This window comes from Gallus gallus, chromosome 2 (genome assembly GCF_016699485.2).
Source record: "Gallus gallus isolate bGalGal1 chromosome 2, bGalGal1.mat.broiler.GRCg7b, whole genome shotgun sequence".
NCBI lineage: Eukaryota > Metazoa > Chordata > Aves > Galliformes > Phasianidae > Gallus > Gallus gallus.
In genome coordinates, this window is record NC_052533.1 from 114,634,712 (window position 1) to 114,658,393 (window position 23,682).

Genomic DNA, 23,682 nt, shown 5'->3' on the forward strand with positions numbered 1-23,682 from the left:
TCATCCACTCACCTGCCTCCTCAGCACTCTCAGAACAACCAGAAAAACCCTGCACAACATCCCCATCCCCTTTTTCTCAAGCTCCGCACTCCTTGCTGTGCTGATATCATTTTAAGACAGCCTCCACTTCTAAGAAGACTTGGGCGTTAAGGAGAGATTTTCCAGAGCTTTTGCAGCTAACGTTCGAGTCAGACTGCAGACCCTTGTTGACAGTTTTCCACTGCTCTGTTCTCCTGACTGGAGGAAGTCAGTTTCTCTACATCTTAATAACAGCTCAGTGCTTTAGTGAGGTTCACTGTTGCTTATTCTTCTCAGAAATTCCAGGGAAAAATGAAGAACTCAATTTGTCAGGAACCATTCCAGTCTGTGCTCTCAAAAAGGGACTCTGCTTTGCTCCAGAGAAAAATCTCGTTTTGCCATGCTCTGGATAAGCCCATACTGATTGGTGTTTTTTGGCACATAAGTGCTACTGCCTCATACAAATTCTGCTGGCATGCTAGCGTTCACCACTTTCAGAGGTAACAGATTTTTTTTTGGACACTCAGGCTCCGAATGGGCATGGTACTCCTGCCACCATAGCCCAGGTGATCAGGAACTGCCGGGAAACAAATGCTTTGCTCCAGACCTAATTCTGTACTTCAGCAAGTTGCTTCCTGGAGCTCTCTCAGTCTTCTGTAGCCCAGGCACACAGAGGTCTCCTGACAGAGTCCCAGAAGCCATAATGTCCCCTTGTGATAAGAATGCTGGCAAGGGGGTGAAAAGCATTGGAGAATGTGGGCATCAATCCCACTGCCTCTCACATGCTAAGCGAGCGCTCTACCACTTGAGCTAATTCCCCAGCACACAGCCTCCACCTCACCTCCCCTCAGCTCTCACATAACCAACCCTCACCCACGTGGTCCTGCACACAGCTCTTGCTCTCCCAGCATCCTTCTTCACAAACCCAAGAAACACGCTCAATTGCCAGCTGGTGGTGTTCCCTTCAAATACACACGTGCTCAAAACCAACAGCACCTGCCCTTTCTTCTACGCAAACCGACATGCATCCTCCTCTTCTCCACTGCCTGCCACAGCTCCAGCTGTGCCATCAAATGATGCTATCAAATACACAATGTGTGGCCAGGGATCCAAATGCACCAGCGCCACAGTGTCAGTCGGGCAAGAGCCAAAAGAGCATTCCTTCGAGCCGGAGTTGAACCAGCGACCTAAGGATGGCCGTGCAAGGGAGCCTACAGTCCTCCGCTCTACCAGCTGAGCTATCGAAGGAATCACAGGGACCTGCCCTGCACCACACCCTTCATGCTCCCATCCGCATCGATCCTATGGACATAACACACCACAACAATGCCTTACCTCCCATTCCATACCCAAACACACTCACCTCCAACACCACTACACCTTCAACAGGACTTCATACACTCACCACACTAATAGCACCACCGGAAATACAAGGCAGTCTCTCACTCACTTCTCATCCACAAACACAGGAAACACATCCCCAAGATGCTTCTCTTCACCCAATTACACTCCAGTCTTTTTTGACCTCTGCTCAGGCACCTCATCATCATCATTCATCCACTCACCTTCCTCCACAGCACTCTCAGAACAACCAGAAAAATCCCACGCAACATGACCTATTTTTTTCAAGCTCCGCACTCCTTGCTGTTCTGAGATCCGTCTATTGACAAAATCCACCTGTAAGAAGGTGTGGGTATTAACAAGAGGGTTTTCACAGCACATGCAGCTAAACTTCAAGCCAGCCGCCAAACATACAGAATGCACAGCACCTGAGGACACAATTCCACTGCTTTGTTTCTTGGACAAGTGAAAGTCATTTTTGTCCATATCTTCTTATTAGCTCTATGCTTCAGTGAAATTCACTGTTCTTTCTTCTTCTCACAAATTCCAGTGTAAAATGCAGAATACTATTTTTCGGAAACCATTTCAGTCTGTGCTCACTAAAAGGGCCTCTGCTTTGCTCCAGAGTAAAATCTCATTATACCATACTTTGGATAAGCCCATATTGATTGGTCTTTTCTCGCACATAAGTGCTAGTGTCTCATACAAATCCGGCTGGCATGAAAGCGTTCTGAACTTTCAGAGCTATTGAGTTTTCTTCCTGCACTCAGGCTCCAAATGGTCATGGTACTCTTGACACCACTGCCCAAGTGATGAGGACCAGCAAAGATTCACTTTATTTGATCCACACCATATCAGTACTTCCCCAAGTATCACCCTTGAGCCCTTTCCATCTTCTGTAGCCCATCTACAAAGAGGTCTCCCAAGAGAGCCCCAGAGGCCATGGTGCCCCTTTATGATAAGAGTGCAGGCAAGAGGATGAAAAGCATTGGAGAATGCGGGCATCGATCCCGCTGCCTCTCACATGCTAAGCGAGCGCTCTACCACTTGAGCTAATTCCCCAGCACACAGCCTCCACCTCACCTCCCCTCAGCTCTCACATAACCACCCCTCACCCACATGGTCCTGCACACAAATCTCATCAACCCAGCCCTCTTCTTTGAAAACCACACACCCAACAAACTCTTATTTCCAGCTGGTGGTGCTCCCTTCAAATACACACGTGTTCAAGACAAACATCACCTAAGCTATCTTCAAAACTATCCACCACTCACTGTCCTCTTCTCCACTGCCTGCCACAGCTCCAGCCTCAGATCCCATCAAACACACAATGCGTGACCAGCGTTCCAAACGCACCAGTGCCACAGCGTCAGTTGGGCAAGAGCCAAAAGAGCATTCCTTTGAGCCGGAGTTGAACCAGCGACCTAAGGATGGCCGTGCAAGGGAGCCTACAGTCCTCCGCTCTACCAGCTGAGCTATCGAAGGAATCACAGGGACCTGCCCTGCACCACACCCTTCACGCTCCCATCCGCAGGACATTCCTATGGACATAACACACCACAACAATGCCTTACCTCCCATTCCATACCCAAACACACTCACCTCCAACACCACTACACCTTCAACAGGACTTCATGCATTCACCACACTAATGGCACCACCTGAAAAACAGCACAACCTTCCTGAACACTCATTTTGCAGCCAGAAACACAGGAAACACATCCCCAAGATACTTCTCTCCACCCACTTACACTCCACTCACTTTTTACTTCTGCTCAGGCACCTCATCATCATTCATCCACTCACCTGCCTCCTCTGCACTCTCAGAACAACCAGAAAAGCCCTGCACAACATCCCCTTCTCCTTTTTCTCAAGCTCCGCACTCCATGGTGCTGATATCATTTTAAGACAGCCTCCACTTCTATGAAGACTTGGGCGTTAAGGAGAGGTTTTCCAGAGCTTTTGCAGCTAATGTTCGAGTCAGACTGCAGACCCTTGTCAACAGTTTTCCACTGCTCTGTTCTCCTGACTGGAGGAAGACAGTTTCTCCACATCTTAATAACAGCTCAGTGCTTTAGTGAGGTTCACTGTTGGTTATTCTTCTCACAAATTCTAGGGAAAAATGAAGAACCCAATTTGTCAGGAACCATTCCAGTCTGTGCTCTCAAAAAGGGACTCTGCTTTGCTCCAGAGAAAAATCTCGTTTTGCCATGCTCTGGATAAGCCCATACTGATTGATCGTTTCTTGCACATAAGTGCTACTGCCTCATACAAATCCTGCTGGCATGCTAGCGTTCACCACTTTCAGAGGTAACAGATTTTTTTTTGGACACTCAGGCTCCGAATGGGCATGGTACTCCTGCCACCATTGCCGAGGTGATCAGGAACTGCTGGGAAACAATTGCTTTGCTCCAGACCTCATTCTGTACTTCAACAAGTTGCATCCTGGAGCTCACTACATCTTCTGTAGCCCAGGAACACATAGGTTTCCTGACAGAGTCCCAGAGGCCATGATGTCCCCTTGTGATAAGAGTGTAGGCAAGAGGATGAAAAGCATTGGAGAATGCGGGCATCGATCCCGCTGCCTCTCACATGCTAAGCGAGCGCTCTACCACTTGAGCTAATTCCCCAGCACACAGCCTTCACCTCACCTCCCCTCAGCTCTCACATAACCACCCCTCACCCACATGGTCCCGCACACAATTCTTGCCCTCCCAGCACCCTTCTTCACGAACCCAAGAAACACGCTCAATTGCCAGCTGGTGGTGTTCCCTTCAAATACACACGTGCTCAAAACCAACAGCACCTGCCCTTTCTTCTACGCAAACCGACATGCATCCTCCTCTTCTCCACTGCCTGCCACAGCTCCAGCTGTGCCATCAAATGATGCTATCAAATATACAATGTGTGGCCAGGGATCCAAATGCACCAGCGCCACAGTGTCAGTCGGGCAAGAGCCAAAAGAGCATTCCTTCGAGCCGGAGTTGAACCAGCGACCTAAGGATGGCCGTGCAAGGGAGCCTACAGTCCTCCGCTCTACCAGCTGAGCTATCGAAGGAATCACAGGGACCTGCCCTGCACCACACCCTTCACGCTCCCATCTGCATTATTCCTACGGACATAACACACCACAACAATGCCTTACCTCCCATTCCACACCCAAACACACTCACCTCCAACACCACTACACCTTCAACAGGACTTCATACACTCTGGTCCATCTTAGCATCACCTGAAACACAGCACAACCTTCTTGAACACTCATTTTGCAGCCAGAAACACAGGACACACATCCCCAAGATGCTTCTCTCCACCCACTTACGCTCCACTCACTTTTGACCACTGCTCAGGCACCTCATCATCATTCATCCACTCACCTGCCTCCCTGACACTCTCAGAACAACCAGAAAAATCCCACGCAATATCCACTTTTTTTCAAGCTCCGCACTCCTTGCTGTGCTGAGATCCTTCTGTAGACAAACTCCAACTGTAAGCAGGTCTGGCTATAAAGAACAGGTTTTCACAGCATTTCTAGCCAAAATTCAAGCCAGCCAGCAAACATACAGAATGCACGGCACCTGTGGACACATATCTACTGCTTTGTTCTCCTGATAAAAGAAACTTAATTTCCCCATATTTTGTTAACAGCTCTATGATTCAGTGAGATTCACTGTTCTTTGTTCCTCTCACAAATTCCAGACTAAAATGCAGAATCCTGCTTGTCAGGAAACATGCCAGTGTGTGCACGAAATAAGGCATTCTGCTTCCCTCCAGAAAGAAAAAAAAACAAAACTCATTTTGCCATGCCATGGATAGGACAGTATCGAATTGTCATTTCTTGCAGGGAAAAGGCTAGTGCCCCATAAACATCCAACAGGCCACCGAGTGTTCTGAACTTTCATATCTAACTAATTTTCTTTGTACAATAAGGCTCCAAATGGGCATGGTACTCTTAACAGCATTTACCAGGTGATGAGGTGATTCTGACAACCACATACTTTGACAAAGATCCCATTCTGTACTTCAACAAGTTGCTTCCTGGAGCTCTCCATCTTCTGTATCCCACGCACACAGAAATCTCCCAACAGAGCCCAGAGGCCATGGTGTCCCATCTGCCAAGATTGCAGGTAAGGGGATGAAAAGCATTGGAGAATGCAGGCATCGATCCCGCTGCCTCTCACATGCTAAGCGAGCGCTCTACCACTTGAGCTAATTCCCCAGCACACAGCCTCCACCTCACCTCCCCTCAGCTCTCACATAACCACCCCTCACCCACATGGTCCGGCAGTCAACTCTTCCCTCCCAGCACCCTCCTTCGCAAACCACACGCCCAACAAACACTCCAGATTTCCAGGTGGTGGTGCTCCCCTCAAATCCCTTCAAATCCAAAGGTGGTCAAAACCAACAGCACTTCTCCTATCTTCTACAAAATCCCCCAAGCAGCATCCACTTCTCCACTTCCCACCAGAGCTCAAGCCTCAGATCCCATCAAATACACAATGTGTGGCCAAGGTTCCAAATGCACCAGCGCAACAGCGTCAGTCGGGCAAGAGCCAAAAGAGCATTCCTTTGAGCCAGAGTTGAACCAGCGACCTAAGGATGGCCGTGCAAGGGAGCCTACAGTCCTCCGCTCTACCAGCTGAGCTATCGAAGGAATCACAGGGATGTGCCCTTCACGCTCCCATCTGCATTGTTCCTATGGACATAACACAGCACAACAATGCTTCACCTCCCATTCCACACCCAAACACACTCACCTCCAAAACCACTACACCTTCAACAGGACTTCATGCATTCATCTCCCTCGTAGCACCACCTGAAAAACAGCACAACCTTCTTGAACACTCACTTCATGACCAGAAATACAGGACACACATCTCCAAGATACTTCTCTCCATCCCGATTATGCTCCATTCTCTTTTGACCTCTGCTCAGGCACCTCATTATAATTCATCCACTCACCTGCCTCCTCAGCACTCTCAGAACAACATCAGCATTATTTCCAGTCTCAGCACACCTGCCGAGCTCAGAAGATCTGTACAATAATCTCTACCTCTAACAAGATTTGGTACTAAGATCAGGAAGTTCAGCGCCTTTGCAGACAAAACTCCAACTCAGCCTGCAAGCAAGGACAATTTAGAGCCTCTGTGGCTCCAGTTATTCTGCGTAGTCCTTCTGACAGGAGAAGGATGCTATCTTCATTTCTTGCGAACACCTCTTCTGCTTCAGTGATGTGCACCATAATTCTCACAGTTTCCAGAAAAAGAGTAATTTTGTATTGGATGGAGAATGCTCCAGTAAGTCATCAAAACATGGGATTCTGCTTCTATCCACTCAAAATCCTCTGTTCCCCACATACTGAACACCTCCACAGTCATTCAGGTCTTCTCCCAGGAGAAGGGACACAGCCCTCATAAACATCCTGGCTCCTCACCTTACTGCACTTCCACATTGTCTTTGTACACTAAGGCCCCAGTGTGGGAATAGCACTCTTGACACCATTGCCCAAGTGATGAGATAATGCTGAGAACCACTTTCTTTGATTCAGACTCCATTCGGTACTTCAACAAGTTGCTTCCTGGAGCTCTCTCCATCTTCTGTAGCCCAGGCACACAGAAGTCTCCTGGCACAGCACCAGAGGCCACGGTGTCCCATCTGCCAAGAGTGCAGGCAAGGGGATGAAAAGCACTGGAGAATGCGGGCATCGATCCCACTGCCTCTCACATGCTAAGCGAGCACTCTACCACTTGAGCTAATTCCCCAGCACACAGCCTCCACCTCAACTCCCCTCAGCTCTCACATAACCACCCCTCACCCACATGGACCTGCACACAACTCTTGCCCTCCCAGCACCCTTCTTCACAAATCCGAGAAACATGCTCAATTGCCAGCTGGTGGTGCTCCCTTCAAACACACCGCTGCTCAAAACCAACACCACCTGCCCTATCTTCTACACAAACCGACATGCATCCTCCTCTTCTCCACTTCCCACCAGAGCTCCAGCCTCAGATCCCATCAAACACACAACGCATGACCAGTGTTCCAAATGCACCAGCACCACCGACTCAGTCGGGCAAGAGCCAAAAGAGCATTCCTTCGAGCCGGAGTTGAACCAGCGACCTAAGGATGGCCGTGCAAGGGAGCCTACAGTCCTCCGCTCTACCAGCTGAGCTATCGAAGGAATCACAGGGACCTGCCCTGCACCACACCCTTCACACTCCCATCCGCCTTATTCCTACAGGCATGACACAGCACAACAATGCCTCAGCTCCCATTCCACACCCAAACACACTCACCTCCAACACCACTACACCTTCAACAGGACTTCACACACTCACCACACTAATAGCACCACCTGAAATACAAGGCAGTCTCTCACTCACTTCTCATCCACAAACACAGGAAACACATCCCCAGGATGTTCTCTTCACCCAATTACACTCCATTCTCTTTTGACCTCTGCTCAGGCACCTCATCATCATTCATCCACTCACCTGCCTCCTCCGCACTCTCAGAACAACCAGAAAAATCCCACGCAACATCACCTATTTTTTTCAAGCTCCGCACTCCTTGCTGTGCTGAGATCCTTCTGTAGACAAACTCCAACTGTAAGAAGGTCTGGCTATTAAGAACAGGTTTTCAGAGCATTTGTAGCCAAAATTCAAGCCAGCCAGCAAACATACAGAATGCATAGCACAGGTGGACACATTTCTAGTGCTTTGTTCTCCTGATGAGAGAAACTTAATTTCCCCATATCTTGTTAACGGCTCTATGATTCAGTGAGATTCGCAGTTCTTTGTTCTTCTCACAAATTCCAGATTAAAATGCAGAATCCTGCATGTCAGGAAACATGCCAGTGTGTGCACACAATAAGGGATTCTGCTTCCCTCCAGAAAAAATCTCATTTTGCCATGCCATGGATATGACAATATCAAATTATCATTTCTTGCAGGGAGAAGGCTAGTGCCCCATAAACATCCAACAGGCCACCGAGTGTTCTGAACTTTCATATCTAACTAATTGTCTTTGTACAATAACGCTACAAATGGGCATGGTACTCTTAACAGCATTTACCAGGTGATGAGGTGATTCTGACAACCACATACTTTGACAAAGATCCCATTCTGTACTTCAACAAGTTGCTTCCTGAAGCTCTCCATCTTCTGTATCCCACGCACACAGAGGTCTCCTGGCACAGCACCAGAGGCCACGGTGTCCCATCTGCCAAGATTGCAGGTAAGGGGATGAAAAGCATTGGAGAATGCGGGCATCGATCCCGCTGCCTCTCACATGCTAAGCGAGCGCTCTACCACTTGAGCTAATTCCCCAGCACACAGCCTCCACCTCACCTCCCCTCAGCTCTACATAACCAACCCTCACCCACATGGACTTGCACACACATCTTGCCCTCCCAGCAGTCATCTTTGCAAACCACACACCCAACAATCACTCCAGATTTCTAGGTGGTGGTGCTCCTTTAAATCCAAAGGTGGTCAAAACCAACAGCACCTGCCCTATCTTCTACACAAGCCACCACAGAGCATCCTCTTCTCCACTGCCCACCAGAGCTCCAGCCTCAGATCCCATCAAATACACAATGTGTGGCCAGGGTTCCAAATGCACCAGTCAAGTTGTCTGGACATAAGGCACCACAGGAATGCCTCAGCTCCCATTCCACACTCAGACACGTTCACTACACCTTCAATGGGACATCATGCACTCTGCACACTTGTAGCACCACCTGAAAAACACAAGCTTCCTGAACACTCACTATATTGCCAGAGTCAATGGACACACATCCTCTAGAAACTTCCCTCCAAACACTTACGCTCCACTCGCTTTTTACTTCTGCTCAGGCACCTCATCATCATTCATCCACTCACCTGCCTCCTCAGCACTCTCAGAACAACCAGAAAAACCCTGCACAAGATCCCCATCCCCTTTTTCTCAAGCTCCGCACTCCATGGTGCTGATATCATTTTAAGACAGCCTCCACTTCTATGAAGACTTGGGCGTTAAGGAGAGGTGTTCCAGAGCTTTTGCAGCTAATGTTCGAGTCAGACTGCAGACCCTTGTCGACAGTTTTCCACTGCTCTGTTCTCCTGACTGGAGGAAGTCAGTTTCTCTACATGTTGTTAACTCAATGGCTTAGTGAGGTTCACTGTTGGTTATTCTTCTCAGAAATTCTAGGGAAAAATGAAGAACCCAATTTGTCAGGAACCATTCCAGTCTGTGCTTGCAAAAAGGGACTCTGCTTTGCTCCAGAGAAAAATCTCGTTTTGCCATGCTCTGGATAAGCCCATACTGATTGATCGTTTCTTGCACATAAGTGCTACTGCCTCATACAAATCCTGCTGGCATGCTAACGTTCACCACTTTCAGAGGTAACAGATTTTTTTTTGGACACTGAGGCTCCGAATGGGCATGGTATTCCTGGCACCATAGCCCAGGTGATCAGGAACTGCCGGGAAACAATTGCTTTGCTCCAGACCTCATTCTGTACTTCAACAAGTTGCTTCCTGGATCTCTCTCCATCTTCTGTATCCCACGCACACAGAGGTCTCCTGACAGAGTCCCAGGAGCCATGGTGTCCCCTTGTGATAAGAATGCTGGCAAGGAGGTGAAAAGCATTGGAGAATGCGGGCATCGATCCCGCTGCCTCTCACATGCTAAGCGAGCGCTCTACCACTTGAGCTAATTCCCCAGCACACAGCCTCCACCTCACCTCCCCTCAGCTCTCACATAACCAACCCTCACCCACATGGACTTGCACACACATCTTGCCCTCCCAGCAGTCATCTTTGCAAACCACATGCCCAACAAACGCTCCAGATTTCCTGCTGGTGATGCTACCATCAAATCCAGGCAAATACACAGGTGGTCAAAACTTACAGCACTTATCCTATCTTCTGCAAAATACGCCACGTCATCCACTTCTCCACTTCCCACCAGAGCTTCAGCCTCAGATCCCATCAAACACACAATGCATGGCGAGTGTTCCAAACTTACTAGTGCAATAGACTCAGTCAGGCAAGAGGCAAAAGAGCATTCCTTCGAGCCGGAGTTGAACCAGCGACCTAAGGATGGCCGTGCAAGGGAGCCTACAGTCCTCCGCTCTACCAGCTGAGCTATCGAAGGAATCACAGGGACCTGCCCTGCACCACACCCTTCACGCTCCCATCCGCATTATTCCTATGGACATATCACACCACAACAATGCCTTACCTCCCATTCCATACCCAAACACACACACCTCCAACACCACTACACCTTCAACAGGACTTCATACACTCTGGTCCATCTTAGCATCACCTGAAACACAGCGCAACCTTCTTGAACACTCATTTTGCAGCCAGAAACACAGGACACACATCCCCAAGATGCTTCACTGCGCCCACTTACGCTCCACTCACTTTTTACTTCTGCTCAGGCACCTCATCATCATTCATCCACTCACCTGCCTCCTCAGCACTCTCAGAACAACCAGAAAAACCCTGCACAACATTCCCATCTCCTTTTTCTCAAGCTCCGCACTCCATGGTGCTGATATCATTTTAAGACAGCCTCTACTTCTAAGAAGACTTGGGCATTAAGGAGAGGTTTTCCAGAGCTTTTGCAGCTAATGTTCAAGTCAGACTGCAGACCCTTGTCGACAGTTTTCCACTGCTCTGTTCTCCAGACTGAAGGAAGTCAGTTTCTGCACATCTTATTAACAGCTCAGTGCTTTCGTGAGGTTCACTGTTGGTTATTCTTCTCACAAATTCCAGGGAAAAATGAAGAACCCAATTTGTCAGGAACCATTCCAGTCTGTGCTCTCAAAAAGGGACTCTGCTCTGCTCCAGAGAAAAATCTCGTTTTGCCATGCTGTGGATAAGCCCATACTGATTGAACGTTTCATGCACATAAGTGCTACTGCCTCATACAAATCCTGCTGGCATGCTAACGTTCACCACTTTCAGAGGCAACAAGTTTTTTCTGGACACTCAGGCTCCGAATGGGCATGGTACTCCTGCCACCATAGCCCAGGTGATCAGGAACTGCCGGGAAACAATTGCTTTGCTCCAGACCTCATTCTGTACTTCAACAAGTTGCTTCCTGGATCTCTCTCCGTCTTCTGTATCCCACGCACACAGAGGTCTCCCAGCAGAGCCCCAGAGGCCACGGTATCCCATCTGCCAAGAGTGCAGGCAAGAGGATGAAAAGCATTGGAGAATGCGGGCATCGATCCCGCTGCCTCTCACATGCTAAGCGAGCGCTCTACCACTTGAGCTAATTCCCCAGCACACAGCCTCCACCTCACCTCCCCTCAGCTCTCACATAACCAACCCTCACCCACATGGTCCTGCACACAACTCTTGCCCTCCCAGCAGTCATCTTCACAAACCCAAGAAACATGCTCAGTTGCCAGCTGGTGGTGCTCCCTTGAAATACACCGCTGCTCAAAACCAACACCACCTGCCCTTTCATCTATGCAAACCACCACAAAGCATCATATTCTACACTGCCCGCCAGAGTTCCAGCCTAAGATGCCATCAAACACACAACGCATGACCAGTGTTCCAAACGCACCAGTGCCACAGCGTCAGTCGGGCAAGAGCCAAAAGAGCATTCCTTCGAGCCGGAGTTGAACCAGCGACCTAAGGATGGCCGTGCAAGAGAGCCTACAGTCCTCCGCTCTACCAGCTGAGCTATCGAAGGAATCACAGGGACCTGCCCTGCACCACACCCTCCATGCTCCCATCCGCATCATTCCTACAGACATAACACAGCACAACAATGCCTCAGCTCCCATTCCACCCCTGGACACACTCACCTCCAATTGTACTATACCTTCAGTAGCACTGCACACGCTCCCCTCACTAACAGTGCTTCCTTGAAAATCAACACAGCCTTCAATTTCACTCTCTTTTTTGCCAGAAATATAGAACACATATCCCAGAGATGCTTCACCCAATTACACTCCACTCACTTTTGACCTCTGCTCAGGCACCTCATCATCATTCATCCACTCACCTGCCTCCTCCGCACTCTCAGAACAACTGGAAAAATCCCACACAACATCCCCTTTTTTTCCAAGCTCTGCACTCCTTGCTGTGCTTTGATTTTTATAAGACAACCTGCACCTGTAAGAAGATTTGTGTTGTACTTAGAGGTTTTCGAGGGCCTTTTCAGCCAAAGTTCAAGTCAGCCTGCAAACAGCCCCTCTGGACACAATTCTACTGCTTTGTTCTCCTGATGAGAGAAACTGAGTTTCTCCATATCTTGTTAATAGCTCTATGCTTTAATGACAATCACTGGTTTTATTTCCTCACACAAATTCCACTGTAAAGTGCAGAATCTTATTTGTCAGGAAGTATGCCAGTGTGTGCTCGCAATAAGGGATCCTGCTTTTCTTCAGGAAAAAAATAACTCTTTTTGCCATGCCATGGATTGTCCCATTTTGATTGATCTTTGAGCGTTGCTGTCCAACCAATTCCTTATCCGCTGAACGGTCTTTCCATCAACTCTTCATTTCCCTGATTCGGAGACATGGATTTGATGTGGGACATTGTCTAATGTTTTTCACAGGTCCAAGTAGATGATGTCAGTTTCTCTTCCTTTATCCACCAACACTGTAACCCTGTCATAGAAGGCAACGTTGTCTTGTAGTTCTTTTCCTTACTCTTATTGGTTTTCGGGCTGAACCTAATGGAGTTCTTTCTCTCATTCATAAGAATTACACTTGCAGCATATAGATCTCTGTCCCACTACTAAATTATCACTGATTAGTTTATGTTGTCTTTGTGTGTGGAGAACTGTTTTGTTACTGTAATATTTTTAGTGAGTTTTCCCCAAACCGAAGAATATGTCTACTATTTTATTAACAGTACAATGTTGAATGCTGTTATCATTGTAAAGCAATACTAAGCTGTAGAGAGCATGCAACTACAACTGAAATTACATTGAGTTCAAATTATTATTTTTATGGGATTTGGGGGGATATGAAGAGGGCAAAAGAAGTCTTTGGGTCTGTTAGTTTTTTGGAGAATGGCCAGAGATTGATTGCCTGATCCTTCTAGCCAAGCATGAGTTTTGAGAGCAATGTCTCTCCAATTTTTCATTCTAATTGCTAGGTTTTGTTTTCAGCTAAGAAAAGGAATAGATTGCATAAGCCACTTAAATACTTGGATGGTACATTATGTCATTATTCATGCAAGAATTAACTTGTTTTTCCAGTTTTCCTATTTCATCTTTTATTATGTTTAAGGTTCCATATGCACAGTATATTAAATCTGACTGAACATTAACTTATTTATTTTATCAGAGACATGTTTAAGGCGTTAGTTATGATCTATGAGATGATGATCTGAGTTCAGCATACAGAACTGGAGAGGCTGTTGGCAGAGGCTAAGCCCAGGCTTATATCAGTCATGATAACGCCAAAATGTCTCCAAGACATGAACTTGCATCAAGAGCAAAGCACTTGCATTTTACTAGGTGAATAATGCGTACTGAGACTCCAGTAGAAAGTCAAGCAGTACCCCTCTCAGAGGATAGATTTGTTAGAGTAAATGTGGGCACACAGGCTTCGTATCACAATTTATTTACTTATTTACTTTCTCATTAATTCGTTCGTTTGTTTGCTTGTCTTGGCATAATGGCATGAAGCACTCAGAAAGAACGTTCACAAAATACCACATAGTTGGGCTCGGGGGAGGATGGAGGAAGGGAACACACTACTCAATCGCTCTTAATTCCACTAGAGGTCAGCACTAGTCATTAAATAAATGTCCTGGGAAAATCTTATTGCCGCTGCTTCAAAGGGAGCGGCAATTTTCGAAAAGATACAGGTCTGTGCTTGTTCTGCAGGTACAAGTGAGCTCACACTGCTCCACCGTGCTTGGAAGCAAACCTTCTCTTCTCCAAAGCTGCACACCCCAGCGTTATTTGTGAGCCAGTGGTCCCATGCAGCTGCTTACAAATTGTAGCTGTACTGAGATGCCACAGCAATGAGTGCAGTCAGAGGAAAGTGACGGCACTGAGCTCTGTCCCAGCTAAGGCCTAAGCAGCACGGACGGCCCAAAGCAGTCAGCAATCAGCTTCTGCTGTGCTAAGGCTGTCTCAGAAACGGGGCACTGGTGAATTAGGCCCAAAGACAGGCATGAGAAACTGGGGCTAATTCACTACGCCTTTCCATCATGTACTTGAGAAAGATGCTCTTTGAACTCCAAAATTTGTTTTTCCTCATCACTGTCTAAGCTCCTGCAAATGCAGATGTTGTTTACAAAAATTTAATGCAGTTATTACTGATAAACAATCAAACACTTGCTATAAAGATAATCTCGATGGGATAAACATGTTTTTTTTAAAAAGAAAAACTTTTACAAAATATTTATCTTTGTTGAAACCTGCTAATGGATGCAAATCAGCTGGCAAACGTAGCGCAACAAATGGTTGTGATTTACTGTCGTGCCAAAATCTGTGCTTTTAGCATCTCTTCCTCACTGACCTCGGGAGCGGACTAGGTATCGAGGCACAACTTTCATGCCTAGTGTGACCAGAACAACTCTTTAAAAACAAAACCACTTTCATTTGCAGTGGCATCTTCCTTTCACTGAGTGTTCCGCACACATTAGATCTGGAAATAAGAAGGCCCGGGGTGAACACAGAGTTCAAAACAATTGATTCTATTTTGCAATGCTTTCTTTGTGCCCATGTAAATAAACATACAGGTACACACTACAGATGTTTTTCCTTGTGTTTTTTTTTTTTTTTCCCTGTGTTTAAGAAAACTGGCTCTGAAATATCACCCCGACAAGAACCCTGACAATCCAGAGGCTGCCGAAAAATTTAAGGAGATTAACAATGCTCACGCAACGCTGACTGATCTCTCCAAGCGAAACATATACGACAAGTATGGATCCTTGGGGCTCTACGTAGCAGAACAGTTTGGGGAGGAAAATGTTAACACGTACTTCATGCTCTCTAGCTGGTGGGCAAAGGTAAGCTGTTGTTTACTGTTGAAAAGCAAACACTGCGATGCACGGAGGTACTTACGTATACAAGGAACCCTTTGGAAAACGTGGCATTTGACAAAGAGTAGGATCAGGATCTCAAATGCCAATAAAAGCTTAATTAAACAATAATAAATATTGGAAAATTAACAGTGGCAGATGCAGCATCAGCTCAGAAGAGAGCTAATATAAAATATTTCCTTTTTCTTTCTAACTTGGTAAATAGTTGAGTGCACATTTTGTAACACTTTCAGACATTAATTAGATTTGAATCTGCTGCTCCAGGTTAACTTTGACTTTCTTTTCTGTAATGACTAAATAAAAGTGACTCATTGTTCAAAAATGAGAAGGCTCACTTACGTGACAACCAGTTAATAAGTTATCACGGCACAAATATAGCTGTGTTCTTTGCTATATATAGCACTCGGCATAAGTAAGCAATAATAATACATAACACTGTGGGATTACGGTGTCATATATGTGCCCTGTCAGTCTGTGGTGAGGGGGTGAGAGAAGGGATGTGGAAGAAGTGAGAACTGGGGAGTGGAGGAAGAGATCAGGAAAAGAAGAGCATGATGCATCAAATGCTGATATGCTGCTCAAGGGAAAACGCATCACGGAGTGCTCTGGTGATAAGAGTTGCGTTTGTGTGCTCTGTTATGTCACTGTTGTCCCCCGATGTTTCTGTATGTCAGATTCTGGTGTTTCAGCAGAAATGAGATGTTACAGAAATGTAACAAACCAGAAGGACTGCAATATGCAAAATTCACGCTTTCCCTACCAGTTCCCAACGAAGAAATGACCAGAAAGCAAGGGCTGTGCTGGAACAAATGGGAAATGGTCTGACCCGCATGAAGCAAGCACGCTATGACAGCTCTGATCTGAGATCGGTGGAACACACGTTGCTGTGTTCATGATGGATCAGGCCAGTGCTTCACCGCTCTTTGCAACAGGGAGATCACTCGGGCAGTTCTGTGGGTGTGGGAAGCTGTTATTTGTACGTTGGATCAGATGGAAATGGTTCAAGGGCCAAGGTCCAAAAATTCCCAACGTTGAAATGACAGCCACACAGCTGGAGTGGCCTCCTCAGAAGCTGCCTGGAGGCTGCCTACCTGCAGCTGCTGCAGAAAATCCTGCTGCAGGCTGGGCACCCCCACTGCTGCTTTCTGCCACTGATGGATCCTCCTCTCTTCTCTTTGCTGTCATTTCATACTCTTCTTCAGCCTCTTTGTCACAGCTCCGGTGCCAGGAAGCATTCCCTTGGAGCTGAGAGAACAGCTGCATTGACTCCTCTAACAGTCTTGATAAATAAGGTTTTCTTCATGTTTAGCTTTTATTTCCTCTTCTGCTTGCTGACTGTTAACAGAGATTTTATAAAGTGCAAGATCCTCTGTGGTTACCATATCAGGAACAGAAATAACTGCTATGGCTTTGACTCATAAGAAGAGCAACGGAAACAAGAGAGAAGCTAGTAAATCTCTAAGAGCTAAAGGAGTGTGTGGATAGATGGAAGGGAGCTATACCCTAGAGATGAGAAGAGACATGCTGAATATTCCAGAAAGATTTGTCACCGCTTCCTGGATTTTAAGAATTCTGTGCAGAATACCCAGGAAAAAATCCTGCCCCATTAGAGGATCCAAAATCCAAAATACGCATCACCTGACGACTGCCATCAGCAGGCTCTCTGTCCCTCCTCCATCCCAAAAACTTGCCACCTCTAAAGCACAGACAGCTCACCAAATATTTTTTTTCCAAACAGAGTCACTATTCCTCATCTCTTTTTTTTTCTCGTGTACAAATACTGGGTCAGTTTCAGATTTTTGTACTGCCTATCAGAATATTATTGAAGTCTGACTGCAGATGATTTCTGTACTCCTCATTTCTTCCATTCTGGTCTGAAGAAGGTAGAGGCAACATCTTTTGCTCCTTATCTTCTTCAACTACCAAAATTCCTGGTAAATCCTCTTCCCTATCACACTCACACTCAGAAAATCTGACAGTCATGAGGAGGTGTATCATTAGAAGTAAAGAAAATCAAATGAAAAGAGAAATGCAAAGTGAAAATTACTTTTTTGGAAGTGTCAGTCTTCTTAGCAGTCATATTAATCTTGGAACATACTAATGTGAATAATGGGTACTTGAACTGCTCATCCACTGGCAGGGAGAGGAGTTGTTCATTCAACTATTAAAGCAAAAAGCAATTTTCCCTCTTCTGTGAAGACAGTTTATTGATCACATTGGAGTTCCTCATTTACCAACTATGATATTTTAAATTAAAAAAAATAATTACGCATTTAAAGTATTGTTAATAAATTCAAGTATATATTTGGCTTTATACACGGTCATTCTCATTTACATTCTGTCAATTGTGCTCATTTTTTTTCTCCACTATGGCATAAATGATAAACAGGCATTTAACTTCTTTCAGGGATTCTGAGATTTCTAACAGTTTCAGATGTCAGCTGGAAGGAAAACATTTTAAAACAGTATATCTGTTCTTCTTGTCTTTTAAAAACATCTTGACCACTCGGTATATCTGTGAATAGAATGGATTATCATTGGCCTTGAGCCTGCGAACATATAAATGGTAAACATTATGTATGTAATGATTTCATTACCTTCAAAGCCCAAGTTAACACTGCCTGAGACATAACTGTTATTTACACAGCTTCACTGTGGAAGTTTGACAATATCCTGGTATCTGGGCTTTATTTCTTCTTCACCAGCATATTTATTTATGAACATAACTGCAAGAGCATGCAAGTCAAACTGCATGTAGTAAAGGACAGCCTGGATACTTGCAACACTAAAGCTCAGATATACCTTCAAGCTAACTCATGCATATCTGGTGGCCACAAAGGTGTTCTGTCTTTGTACAAGCATATTCCACATATCAGCTGTGATTTCCCTTTCAGGAAAATCACTGGCTCTGCTTTTCTTTTATATTACTATGTCCATGAAGACATGTGGAGGGTTCCTCTTCACCACAAACACCTTGCCTAGGCCTGGGCACGTGTACAGAACACCAGAAGTCAATGCCATCCTACGGGCTCATCTCTTGCAGCCCCCGTCCCACTGCCACCACGTGGCACTCCATGGAGCTGTGGAGCACAAGTGTTTGTGGAGTTGTGCTGGAAACCCAGACAGTGACCTGATCTGCAGGAAGAAAACTGCTGAAAGTTCAAGTTTTCTGGCTGAGAGATCTGTCTGAGATCACTGCTCTCGGCCCCTAGGAGCCATGCTGGCTCTGCTAAAGCCTTCACACTTTGTGCACCAGGGACAAGAGTGATAGGGGGGATGCTGGTAAGAGCTTCTTGTTGCCAAAGCCACAAGAACCCACAGACCAAAAAGTCTAATTTAGGAGCTGTCACCTCTGTGCTCCTGCGCAGGCTAAACAGAAGAAAGAAATACCTCCAATGGGCAACTCAAGCCATCCCAGGGCTGAATCACCCTCTGGAACAGCTTTTAACTTTCCATCACCTATGTGGGAAGCTCATGGAGACTACAGTCCTAATTTAGATGCCTTAGTTTAGTGCCCAAAGTTATGTGGGATGCAGCTGGGTCTTTGCTTCTTTTTCTCTTGGCTTTGTTATTGACAAGAACCTGCCAGTAAATAAGTGTTTGAGAAAAAGATCTTGGGCAAATGAGTCATTTTTAAGATGGAAATGAGTCATTTTAAGGTGGGTGCGGTTTTGCATACTGCCTGGAGGTGTTTTCCGAGGGCTGCCAGCTGAAGACAGACTTTGAGGAGTTGGGCATGTGGGGACCTGTTGGTTGGTGGCAGACGTGGTCCTGAGCGTCACATAGGAGCTGGTGGGTGAGGAGGGCTCTGGAAGGTCTGGTCCTTACTTAGGCCCCTGTCCAGCCGTTGGACTCCTGAGTGCCAAGCCCATGGGAGCCTCAATTCCTTTCATGAACCTCTTTGCAGAGGCTGCCACAAGTTTCAGGAAGGTCGTTGCTCATGGAACTTTCCTCCCCCTGTCTTTAATCCAGGGTCTGTTTGCAGTCTGCGGCCTCCTGACAGGCTGCTACCTCTGCTGCTGCCTCTGCTGCTGCTTCAACTGCTGCTGTGGAAAGTGCAAACCCAAAGCACCCGAAGGGGAAGAACAGGAGTTCTGTGTGTCTCCAGAAGACTTGGAAGAGCAAATTAAGAATGACATGGAAAGAGGTGTGTGGCTTACTGTGCGGTAAAGCTGTTCAGAACAGTCTGCAGAGCCTGTAGGCCAGACGTTCTGCTTGTGATGTTCAGGCTGGTTCCAGACCTCGATGGAGATGTGACAATTCTCTCCAGCTAACACCATGACCAGATGAACTTCTCAAGTTGCATGTTAATGAAAACCTAAGTCTGGTGCCAATAACTAAATATCTCCTCTAACTCTTATTAGACATAAACATTAGAAGTCTCAGGGCTCATCTGAAGAGATGTTCACCCTCCAACCCCCATACCCCTGTTGTTTCATATCTTAGAACCTGCATGTATGCATCAGGCTCTGCCTGGGTGAGTGCTTGCCACATCTCACCTGCCTGAATTAGCACATCCAGTTTTCGTTCAGGTAAAATCCATTGCTTACTGACATGGGCCAACCGCACCTATTCAAGAAAAGGCTTAAAAAAAAAGAAGCAGAGCTTCCACCAGTGAGGTTGTGCAGCAGCCTAAGAGAGTTTGAATGGGAGCTGCCATGGTCCTGCTCCCTCTACCCCAAGCTGCTCTCTGTCTTCTGCTGCTCTCTGTCTTCTGCTGCTCTGTTTTCTGCACTGGCAGTAGCAATCATGCTGTGTCACCAAGAGCCAAATCTTGGATAGAACCCAGATAAAAATTTATCCTCTCTAAAAAGTGGGTAGCTCTCACCAACTTAACTCCCTGCTGTGCCTTACACTAACAACAACTTAAAGAAGGGAGCACGGGCTTGAGGCAGCAGGACCCCTTCACAGCTTGTCACTCTCTTTGCTTGGCTTCGATGCACACCCCGGTCTACACCTGCAGGTTTTGGCTTTACCAAAAAATGGTAATGGTGATTTCCTATCTGGCACTAGTCATATGTTTTGATCCAAGAGCCCTATTCTAGTCTGTTGAAATGAGACAGAGTTTTGTCTGGCCAGTTTTGCCTTTGCTCAGTTGCAAATTTATATTAACTATGATTAATACTATGTTTTTTATGAGGAAAGACCTAAGCAGTCAGTTCACCTTTGTTTGCTTCCATCATTATGGAAGGCCTTATGCTGTTATATTCTTATGTTTATTATGCTTAAATTAGCATAATGCTACTGCAAATGTCACATTTCCTTAACAGGAAGAGTTTTCCCTCCCTTTTCGAACAAATTTACCCTTCCATAAATATGTCACAAAACCCTTATAGTAATTGAAACAAATGTTATTTATATAACCAATATGTCAATGAATGTTGTTTTTAGATTGGTTTTGCCTACAGGCATTTAACAATAAATATAGCCAGCTTAAAAATTGATCATACTTGGCCACTCAGTGCAAAGGCCCCCCCAAAAAATGAGTGGAACATTTATAAATACAATGCATTACTTTAAATACATATAATATACTGTAAGACATTAAGAGAGAGACATTCAAAGTCAGGCTGGATGGGGCTCTGAGCAACCTGATGTAGCTGTAGATGTCCCTGTTTGTTGCAGGGGAGTTGGACCAGATGACTATTAAAGGTCCCTTCTAACGCAAACAATTCTACAATTCTGTGATTAAGCACCTGAGAACTGCAAACATAAGATTAGTCTTGATTCTTGTGAATCTATTATGAATCTATGACACCATAATCAAGTCTGAAATAAGGAGGTAAAACTTGAAAGAATACAATTTTTTCTGCATGTCTCTCTTTATTTTTATTATTATTATTATTGTAATTTGGCAGGCATTTTGCTGTCCCCCAAAATACAAAAATCCAGCACCAATTTCCCCAATCAGGAAAAAATGTGGTCTTTCCTTTTGGCACTGGTGATGTTTATTGACACAAGTTCTGCAATTTTAGGCCATCTTCTCATCCCATTACTCCTACCAAGTCTCACAAAAAAATCCATTAAAAAAAAAGAAAAAAAGAAAAAAAAGAGCGTGTGTTTAGCAAACTACCAGTATGTTTTAAGTACTTTGAAGACACTATTAAGTGTATAGGTAGGGCCTGAAGAAATCTAGTTATTTCTGTCTTTCCTAGACTTCTCTTCAGTCTTGCTATATTTTCTTGCCCATCAAAACCAGCTTGCTTATTTAGAGTAGAATTCTATACATTTTAGAGTTAGATGAAAAAGAAAACAACAAATCAAGAATAAAAGGAAAAACTTCATGACAGAGGATGATGTGAGCATCTTTTCTGCAACTGATGGGAAAATAGGTGGGGAGACCTCATTGTGGCCTTCCAGTATTTGAAAGGAGCGTATAAACAGGAGGGGGTACATCTGTTACGAGGGTGAATAGTGATAGGACAAGGGGGAATGGTTTTAAACTGAGACAGGAGAGGTTCTGGTTAGATATTAGGAGGAAGTTTTTCACTTAGAGGGTGGTGACGCACTGTAACAGGTTGTCCAAGGAGGTTGTGGATGCCCCATCCCTGGAGGCATTCAAGGCCAGGCTGGATGTGGCTCTGGGCAGCCTGGTCTGGTGGTTGGCGACCCTGCACATAGCAGGGTGGTTGAAACTGGATGATCATTGTGGTCCTTTTCAACCCAGGCCATTCTATGATTCTGTGATCTAGAGAGATGGAGGATAATTGGTTTTAACTGGCTTTAACTGCACTTCCTTTCCCTCTTCCCCCAGCCAAAATTTAGGGATGCTGGACAAAAGGATTCAGGTGACTTCGAACGGCGAGGATTGGGCTTTTTCAGTAGACATCTTCAAAATTTGAGCCAGAGAAATGAATATGTCCTTAGTGTAATGATTAGAAATGTTCCCATAGGTAATTCAGAAGCAAATGTAATCACTCCTGCAGCAGATTACATTTTGGAGGAGGAAACGATACAAGAATCCAAATTCTTCACATGCCCTCTGCCCACAGACTGAGCACTCTGGCTAGTGATTAATTTCTTTGCTCCCCGCTGTACCCAGTGTATGTATTATCACTAGCCAGAACTTTTCTCACTAAGGTCAAAATGTGGATTCTAAAATTAAGGCTATTCTTTGTGACATCCAAATATCTTATAGTCATTCTTTGCTCTTCTGAGGAAGGCAACAGCGGTAAAACATCACAATTCCTGATGCTAAAATCCTCTGAGAGCAGCTCCAGCAGTTCTTGCTGTGCTCAGTGGGAGCTGCTTGGAGCCAGCCATTCTGCTCAGAAAAAGCAATATGCATGTTTTGGGAGTGGAGGTTTAGACACGACATTAAAAAAGCATCAAGTACAGTAATCTGTATCACACCACAGTTTTACAGATGACCCAAGACCCTTTGACACTGGCACAGGGAAGCATCATGCACATATCTGCCGTGTGGGCGCGTGATGTTTATTTATTTTCAGATGCATGCACACACTGCAGGTCACCAGATTTGGCTCCTGTTGAAGGCAAGCAACCCTTTTGCTGATTTTCGGGGCCCCAGGTGAGATGATGTTTGAATTCGGATTGCCTTGGTGCTTCAGTGGTGCACTCAAACTGTTTGTCAGGTTTGCTCTCCTCTCGTGTTTCGTTATCACCACACGACACTCCTAGGCCAACTTTCATTTCACAGAAAATGAAATCCAAGAGAAAAGAAGAAAAAAGGGAAAAAGAACTTGAATAACAAAATAATTTCAGAACTCAGAAGCAATAAGTTTTTAGCACTTCATTGTCTCCTCCACACTCCATATGATACCAATGTAGGCGAACAGTGAGCAAGAGCTATCTATAGAAAGCAGTTTAAACTGTGAATTCTGCTGCACCTCCATTCTGCAGCTCTCCATTAACAAGCTATATTTGTTCAGTTTATTATGCCAGAGGTCCCTGCTCCAATAAAAAGCATCATACATCTTAGAAAGGTGCAGGCAGCAAAATATTTATGGACGGTGTCAGCTCAGGACTGTCCACAGAGCAGCTGGAAGCAACACAACGTATTTTCAGCGGGTTCTGTTCCCTCGTTGCACATCTGGGTATTACAGCAACATTAACTGCTGGTCCCTGCCCTCCATAAATGATCTTCCAAGAAATGAACAACTTGGAGGCAGCGAAGGGTGGGAGTGAATGCTGCTCGGAAGACTGGAAAATACATAGCAACTTAAAAATGGATTGGAACTGCCAAACTAATGATAACCCGCACTGAGCTCTAAGAATTAATTACTCATGTACTTTTAGAAGTTATGAAACATGTCTGTCTTTGTCCTTGTGTCTAAATTAGGAATTG

The 23,682-nt window shown here is 45.6% G+C and overlaps 1 protein-coding gene and 9 non-coding genes across 10 annotated transcripts in view; 1 reads left to right on the top strand and 9 right to left on the bottom strand.

The window, feature by feature from the left end:
- DNAJC5B (DnaJ heat shock protein family (Hsp40) member C5 beta) overlaps positions 1 to 23,682 on the top strand; it is a 40,819-nt gene that overhangs the window by 13,262 nt on the left and 3,875 nt on the right. Inside the window, exons 3-4 of the mRNA XM_025147987.2 lie at positions 15,128 to 15,341; positions 19,347 to 19,521. Coding sequence (XP_025003755.1) covers positions 15,128 to 15,341; positions 19,347 to 19,521 — 389 coding nt within the window. The remainder of the gene's footprint in view (positions 1 to 15,127; positions 15,342 to 19,346; positions 19,522 to 23,682) is intronic.
- TRNAY-GUA lies at positions 1,178 to 1,266 on the bottom strand. Its single transcript is given in 2 exon segments — positions 1,178 to 1,213; positions 1,230 to 1,266. It is a non-coding gene; the product is annotated as a tRNA-Tyr (tRNA).
- On the bottom strand, positions 2,349 to 2,421 carry TRNAA-AGC. The gene has a single exon. It is a non-coding gene; the product is annotated as a tRNA-Ala (tRNA).
- On the bottom strand, positions 3,917 to 3,989 carry TRNAA-AGC. The gene has a single exon. It is a non-coding gene; the product is annotated as a tRNA-Ala (tRNA).
- Positions 4,329 to 4,417, bottom strand: TRNAY-GUA. The gene is given in 2 exon segments: positions 4,329 to 4,364; positions 4,381 to 4,417. It is a non-coding gene; the product is annotated as a tRNA-Tyr (tRNA).
- Positions 7,452 to 7,540, bottom strand: TRNAY-GUA. The gene is given in 2 exon segments: positions 7,452 to 7,487; positions 7,504 to 7,540. It is a non-coding gene; the product is annotated as a tRNA-Tyr (tRNA).
- TRNAA-AGC lies at positions 8,615 to 8,687 on the bottom strand. The gene has a single exon. It is a non-coding gene; the product is annotated as a tRNA-Ala (tRNA).
- On the bottom strand, positions 9,991 to 10,063 carry TRNAA-AGC. The gene has a single exon. It is a non-coding gene; the product is annotated as a tRNA-Ala (tRNA).
- On the bottom strand, positions 10,409 to 10,497 carry TRNAY-GUA. Its single transcript is given in 2 exon segments — positions 10,409 to 10,444; positions 10,461 to 10,497. It is a non-coding gene; the product is annotated as a tRNA-Tyr (tRNA).
- TRNAY-GUA lies at positions 11,969 to 12,057 on the bottom strand. The gene is given in 2 exon segments: positions 11,969 to 12,004; positions 12,021 to 12,057. It is a non-coding gene; the product is annotated as a tRNA-Tyr (tRNA).